The sequence below is a fragment of the Malus domestica genome, chromosome 15 (assembly GCF_042453785.1).
Source record: "Malus domestica chromosome 15, GDT2T_hap1".
NCBI classification, from domain to species: domain Eukaryota; kingdom Viridiplantae; phylum Streptophyta; class Magnoliopsida; order Rosales; family Rosaceae; genus Malus; species Malus domestica.
In genome coordinates this window covers 24,636,369-24,644,239 of record NC_091675.1, presented here as the reverse complement: position 1 = coordinate 24,644,239, position 7,871 = coordinate 24,636,369, and the positions used below count along the sequence as shown (strand labels likewise).

Here is a 7,871-nt window from a genome sequence, read left to right as displayed (position 1 = left end):
AGCTTAGGCACAGAAGCATAACTAAAAGCGGAAGGCTGCGGTTCTTAAATAACAGATCCGAAAACCCAGAAGCGAGAACCCTTTCAGACAGACACTTCCATCTACAAGGGCAAAGGCAAGAACGATGCTGTGACTCTCACGAAGGGGGCAAGGACCGACGTATCACCGTAGCAGATCCTAGCCCAGCCAACCCACAACCCCTACTCATATTTCACCACCTACACAGTGAAAGATGAGGAGCTTGGCAAGCTCAGCTCCTCAACGCGGTATAGCTGCCATCGTGGGCGTAGGGCCAAAGCTCGGCCGCTCCATAGCCCGCAAGTTCGCCCATGAAGGTTACACCGTCGCTATTCTCGCCCGCAATCTCGGGAGGCTCTCGAAATTCGCGGACGAGATTGCGAGGGAAGAGAAGGCCCAGGTTTTCGCCATTAGAATAGACTGCTCTGAGTCTAGAAGCGTTAGGGAGGCATTTGAAGGGGTTTTGTCCTTGGGTTTTGTAGAGGTGCTGGTCTACAATGCGTACCAGCAGCCGCCCAATTGGCACCCCACCAACTTCACCGACATCCGCCTCGACTCGTTTGAGAAGTCCCTCGCCGTTTCTTCTGTCGGAGCCTTTCACTGTGCTCAACAGGTAAGAGCTAGGAACTCTAATCAATGGTCTAAATTCAAAGTCGGACAATATAATTTGATAGTTTGAAAACCTAAATAGCTAGATCCATAGTTTTACGATACAAGTGATTTGCCATTATGCACCTGAATTTAGGTATCGGTTCAGATTAACAGTTTGACAATAGATATTGTACGGAATACGGATACTTAATGTGTTTGTAGTACATAAATTAATAGATGTTAAACATGGGATTAGTTGGAGGTAAGAACAAGATTATTAGTTGTTCCGATTAACGGTTTAACAATATATTTTGCATAGCAATATGCGTCTTAATGCGTGTTTGGTGTACTAATTTATATTTATGTTAAACATGGTATCAATTTAAGGTACTTCCGGGAATGGTGGAAAGAGGAAGGGGAACGATCTTGTTTACAGGATGTTCAGGTTCACTCAAGGGGATTGCTGGCTACTCTGAAGTATGTAAGTACACTGTACAACTACTTTTAACATTGGTTTTCTTGGTTTAATTTATGATGGCACTTTCTAAAGGTGAAATTAATAGAGTTTTTTCTGTCACGGCAACAACATGTGATATTATCACCAGGTTGTGGAAAATTTGCACTGAGAGCACTATCACAATGCTTGTCAATGGAATTTCAACCGCATGGAATACACATAGCGCATGTGATTATTGACGGTATGATTGGCCCATCTAGAGGGGACCAATCATCGTCAAGTACTTCACAGAGGACGATGATGACGTTAGGGGTTGACGGGGTAATGGATCCCGACGTGGTGGCTCAAACCTACTGGCAATTGCACGTCCAAGACCGGAGTGCTTGGACCCAAGAAATCGACCTTCGTCCATCTAACCCCCCCCCAGATTCTGTTAGCCAATTAATGTCAAATATTAATCGGTTGGACTCCACATAATCATGTGATCATAATTACTTTATCATGATTAAGTTATAATTCTTTTTATTTCCTCAGCCTACTGCTTTAAGAAAGAGTTTGAAGACACTGTGAAGCCAGTTTGCAGCAGGAGCGACTGGACCTAGCACGCTTGGAGAGAAGCTCTTGCTGGCAGAGGTCCTAATCTATCTCCAAGTGGTCTGGAAATTGTAGGGTCCAGCTTAAAGATGAGTGTGGGGATGCCCCATACTTCTCTAGTGTTCTAGACTTCTAGTCAAAAGTACTACCATTCCTACCCTCTTTTCACACCAAATCCCTAAATCCAAAATAAGAAAGCATAAATAAGACCACTTTCTAATGCTACGTTTGGTGTCTTGGATTGAATAATTTTCGTTGTATAAATTATAAAATGTGTGATTTTTTTGTTTTTGAAATAAATATTTTAAAATAAATAAAATTTATGAGATTATATGTCTGTGATTTTTGTTCTATTATGATTAAGGGGACACATTCATGTTCATATTTCTCTAGTGATGTTCCTTGTCAACTCCCACACTTGAGCCCAAAATAAGAAAGTGTAAATAAGACTACTTTCTTAGGTTACGTTCGGTGGTTATGATTGAATTGGTTGCATTTTGTTTATAACGTCATCCTTCTTTTGTCGTAATAATTGTTTGGAAAATTGACTGCAATGTGAAGACCCCGTGCTTTGGTGGTAAGCGGCGGGGTAATGCTAAGCTTCAGGAAACTCAAATACTAGTACGACTTCGTGCGTGCTCCGAATCAATGTCGCCGGAACTGCTAAGCTTTCAGGAAACTCAAATACTAGTACGATTTTGTGCGGGCTCCGCCACCAATGTCGTCGAAACGGGGTGTGAACCTTTGGTTTCCACAACAGAGGAATTATATACAAGGTCAGCACCATACCATTTACTCATGTGGACCTTAGATACCAACCGATAAAACCCTAACTTGTAAGAGGAAGAAAGTGCACATATTGCCCACATTCTGTTGAGAATGACTTTGGTAATATGAAGAATAATTCAATGTAGTTATAACTTATAAGTCTATGCAAAATCCCACTTTCCTCGATGTGGATTCCTTCACAACAAAATGATCATTCTATGTTGGTCAAAATCAAATGCTAACAAGATGCCAATCAAATGTTGAAAGCGATGCAAAAGCTATGGTGGATATTATAGTGCCAACAAGATGCCAATCAAATGTTGAAAGCGATGCAAAAGCTATGGTGGATATTATAGTGAAAGGCACGAATTCGACATTGGTGGGTTGTAATACCGGAGATTAAATCTTCTGCATCCAAAATGGGGAGATCAAATATTTTGCTACCTAACGAGGTTTTGACGAGGTACCCATTTTGGGATGATCATACTTTGTTGAGTTCACTACTTTCATCGTGTTTGACGTTTGTTTTAGACATTATGCATACTTCTCACTTTTCTCCTTAGTCTATGAGTTTTCACCTACCTCAGGTTTTACCATAGTGATGTTTTGTAAGTTTTACTACCAATGCATATTTTCTTTTTAAATTTGAGACTCGCATTCACCCATTGTGACAATGACTTCATCAACTGTTCTACCTTATCTACTTAAGATTTGATGTGATATTTTGTTTGAGTATTTACACACTCAAGGGGGAGTGTTGCAGTCCTATTGGATTAGGAATGTGGATTAGGAATGTGATTATGTAAATCTTAGTGTATCTAGGAGTACTTTGTATATTCCCTTTAGTAGTTTAATTCCTATTAGAGTTGTAATCCTAATAGAGTAAGGATTTAACCTTCCCTACTACTATAAATAAAGGCACAATGGGGTGATACAACACACACCTCAGAATTACATCTCTCTCTTCTCTCTCTTCTCTCTCTGTTGCCACTGGTCTCTCTCCCTCTATGTCCTAAATAAAGTTCAGTCAAATAGGCTTACAACATGTTATCAGCATGCTCTTGCTAGGTGAAGGAGGCTTTCGTCTACAACATCAAAGACTTTCAATTATTTTCTGCCAATCATGTTCTTCTAAAATAAATTAAGATATTTGAAAAAACCTTGAAGCATGAAAACATTCCCCATGATGCATAATCCTCCTATATTTATATTTTCCTTTCAATTATATATATATATATATATATATATTTGTAGTAGGTTTATTTGATTGAACGGTCTAGGGTTTAGAGAGAGAGAGGGGCCAACCACTATTAGAGAGGAGAGATTGATTTAATTGTGAGGTGTGTTTGATTCACCCCATTATGCCTTTATTCATAGTAGTAGGAAGGGTAAAACTTTTCCCTTTATATTTTCCTTTCAATTATAAGATACATTCCCAGATTCCCTAGGATTTACACAATCACGTTCCTATTCTAAATATGACTGCAACATGATAGGAGCATATTTATGCGACTTAGTTAACATGTTTTCTTGTATTTACTTACTTAGTTATTGCTTATAAGAGTGTTTTAAGCTATTTTCGTGTGTTTGTAGGTCCTAATAACAAAGTTGGAAAGAAAGTGCATTTTGGTGCAATTTGGAGCAATTTTGGGCCAAAATTGCTTGCATGCATATGGAGCAAGTGGGATGGACGTTTTTGGTGTTTTAAAAAGGGTTTCAACACATGACACTACATAAAAAAAATACAATCAGCCACACCACCCATTCTCCATCCATTCTTTTAGCCAAACCCATCTACACATTCATACACTACATCACAAACACATTTTCAGCCATCTTTCTCTCTTTTGCCACACTCCCTATCCATCCTAAACACCACCATACCATCTCCCATCCATTCCTCCATACAAATACCATCCAAACCTGTCCCCAAAACCTTGTGCCGCAGCAAAGAGGAAGGAGGAGAAGCCTTGGACGTGCATGCCATTCGAGTTAGGATTGCTGGAACGTTTTAGGTGTTTTCTTTCCCTTGTTTTCAATGTTTAAATTCAATACTCTTTGTTTTGTAAGTATGAGGAACTAAACCCCCTTTTGGCTAGGGGGGAATTCGAAACCATGTTTATGCTTGCAATATGATTTGATTATTTCTAATTGCGTTTCATAAGCTGTGAATTCAATTTACTTATCTGTTCGTATAAAAACTGATTTGTGTATGTTGGTTGAGAGTGCACGCTTAATTTTCATGCATGAATTTGATGCTAGAATATAAGGGAGTTTCACCTAATCGTTATGAACTTATATTCGCAAGTAGTGAAGGTTGCTAGTCACAATCGCGTTAAGTAAATTCTTGGCATAAATTTCATGCAATTCATAGTAACGAGTGCCTTGTCAATGCTTATGTTTTTCATAGAACTTAATGATTCTTGCTTGTATCTCTATTATGCAATTCATGTAAGGAACTTGTAGGGAATGTTTTGGGTTGTCGTATGCAATCATCCAACTCAATAACTTGTGAAAAAACTGAGGGTTAATTAGTGCAATTCACGGTTAATCTGGGGCGTTGAATATTCATAGTTTATCGAAAAGCAATTGGAGATCGTTTTGTATGCAAGTGTGACATGTGTGGAGAAGAACCTCCTAGCTAGCTTTCCATCCATTCACTTTTATCAAATTCGTTTAGAATCTGTTCAATTTACAAAGTTTGTTCTTGTTTTCAATTTTCTTCAAAACTCAATCCCCATTTATTTTGAAGTGTTAGATTAGTTAGAAATCAATTTAGTTTGTGTTTTTAAGTGTCTTGAGTCAAGTCATAACCCAATTTCGTCCAATTTAGTGTTAGGTGTTCAAAACTGCCCAGAAAGTGTTTTAAGGCAGTTTTGAGTGTTTATTTGCTGTTTTGAGTCTTTTGGTTTGTTTTGGGGTTTTATAGTTTAGTTTTGCATTCTTTGAGTCTAGTTTAGTGTTTTAAACTTTGTTTTTATGTTTTGAGTCAGTTTCAAGTGATTTGGCAATCCCTCCTAATCCCCGGCCTAGAACGATCCCTACTTACATACTTTGCTACAATTGATAAAAAGAGGGTTTAATTTGTGTGCTTATATATTTCGCATCACAACACTCCCCCTTAAGTGTGTAAATACTCAACAAACCATCGCATCAGATATTCAGCAGATAAGGTAGAATAGTTGATGAAGTCATCGGCATAACGGGTGATCGCGAGTCTCAAATTTACTTTGAAGTATGCATTTGCAAAAACTCACAAAAACCTTGCTATGGTAAAACCCAAGATAGGCAAAAACCCATAGACTAAGGAGAAAAGTAAGAAAATATGCATAATGTCTAAAACACTCGTCAAATTAGACGAAGGTAGTGAACTCATCGAAGTATGATCATCCCAGGATGGGTGCCTTATTAAAACCTCGTTAGATAGCAAAAACCCAGTGGGAAAAATGCTCTTAATCGTTGGAAAAAGAGTACATTAAGATCATGTGAGTATGCTTCTAGATACTCCCCCTGAGTTAGACATAACTTCTAAATAAGAGAACTACGAGCGATTCAACTCAGATAATTTACACATACCGATTCCTTGGACGGGCTTCTGAAATGTAGACTTGGGCAATGACTTGGTAAAGAGATCGGCCAGGTTGTCCTGGGAACGGATTTACTTGATTTCAATGTTCTAATGCTGCTGCTGGTGTGAGTAAAAGAACTTCAGTGCTATGTGCTTGGTGTTGTTTTCCTTGATGTATCCCTTCTTCAGCTGCTCGATACATGCTGCATTGTCTTCAAAGATCGTCGTAGGAAGGTCAACGACTGATGTAAGACCACTAGTGCTACGAATATGTTCCATAACTTCTCTTAACCAAAAGAACTCACGCGATGCTTCATGTAGGGTGAGAATCTCAGCATGGTTAGACGAAGTCGCAACCTGCGTTTTGCTTGGTAAACCTCCAAGATATAACGGTGTCTTTAACGGTAAAGACATAACCCGTTTGAGAACGTGCTCTATGTGGGTCAAATAGATATCCAGCATCTGCATAACCAACAAGGCGAGAATCAATCTGAGGGCCATAGGGGGTGGCAACACTTGGAGATTTGCGGGTATAGAACAAACCCAAATCCGTAGTACCTTTGAGGTAGCAGAAAATGTCTTTAACACCATTCCAGTGCCTGCATGTGGGTACATTGCTGTATCTAGCCAATAAATTCACAGCGAATGAGATGTCGAGTCTAGTGCACTGAGCCAAGTACAATAAAGCCCCAATTGCACTTAGGTAAGGAACTTCGGGTTCTAAAATCTTTTCTTCATCCTCCTTTGGAAGGAGGGGATCTCGTTTAACATCTAGAGTCCAAACGACCATGGGTGTACTCGAAGACTTCGCTTTATCCTCATTAAAACGTCGCAACACCTTTTAGGTGTAGTTTGATTGATGTACTAGGATTCCATCCAAACAATGCTCGATCTCTAGGCCGAAACAGTATCGAGTTTTCCCAAGATCCTTCATTTAAAATTTTGATTTCAAGTGTGTAGCAATTTCTTAAAGCTCTGTGGAGTCCCAATAAGGTTCATGTTATCGACATAAATTGCAACTATTGAAAATTCAGAATGTGACTTCTTTATGAACACACATGGGCATAGTTTATTGTTCACATAACCCTGACTTGTTAAATATTCACTCAGACGGTTATACCACGTCCGCCCGGATTGTTTTAATTCGTAAAGTGACCTCCTCAACCTAATTGAGAAAGTGTTCCATGGTCTAGAACTATTTGAGCCAGTCAATGGAAGTCATTCTGGAGCTTTCATATAAATTTCCGTATCTAGATCCCCATAGAGATACGCGGTTACCACGTCCATAAGCTGCATATTCAGTTTTTCAGAAACTACTAAACTGATTAGGTAGCGGAACGTTATAACGTCCATTACGGGGGAATACGTCTCCTCGTAATCAATCCCTGGGCTATGAGAAAAGCCTTGCACTACAAGGTGTGCTTTGTATCGCATTATTTCATTTTTCTCATTACGCTTCCTCACGAAAACCCACTTGTAGCCAACGGGCTTCCCGTGTGGTTGTGTAGGAACGGTAGGTCCAAATACCTTATGTTTTGCTAGCGAATCGAGTTCAACCTAGATTGCTTGTTTCCAGTTTGACCAATCGGTTATACGTCGGCATTCATCGACGGAGTAGGCATGTTTTGTTTGAAGCATCACCGTAAACTAGAATAACCTCATGCATTAGAATGGATGAGTGAGCGATGGTCGGATTCAAACTATGGTCACTAGTTTGTGCCATTTTCTTCTTCCGGGGTTATGAATCCTTTGAACTAAGGGGTCTGTCATGCTTCAGGGTCGGAGCAGATGATTGGCTAGCTGCCAATGTACCTTGCCGCTTGGAGGGTGCAGCTCCCCATCTTCAGGGATGGTCCGACCTTCCTAGACGGGTTG

General features: G+C 39.7%; 2 protein-coding genes across 2 annotated transcripts; one reads left to right on the top strand and one right to left on the bottom strand.

The window, feature by feature from the left end:
• On the top strand, positions 1-1,997 carry LOC103431586 (uncharacterized). The gene is made up of 3 exons (XM_008369752.4): positions 1-631; positions 997-1,090; positions 1,215-1,997. Exons 1-3 carry the CDS (start codon positions 233-235, stop codon positions 1,541-1,543), a joined length of 822 nt encoding a protein of 273 aa, XP_008367974.3. The 5' UTR covers positions 1-232; the 3' UTR covers positions 1,544-1,997.
• Positions 1,998-6,336: 4,339 nt separating this feature from the next.
• On the bottom strand, positions 6,337-6,786 carry LOC139191800 (secreted RxLR effector protein 161-like). Its single transcript, XM_070812820.1, has one exon. It carries the CDS (start codon positions 6,784-6,786, stop codon positions 6,337-6,339), a length of 450 nt encoding a protein of 149 aa, XP_070668921.1.
• Between the last annotated feature and the right edge of the window lie 1,085 nt (positions 6,787-7,871).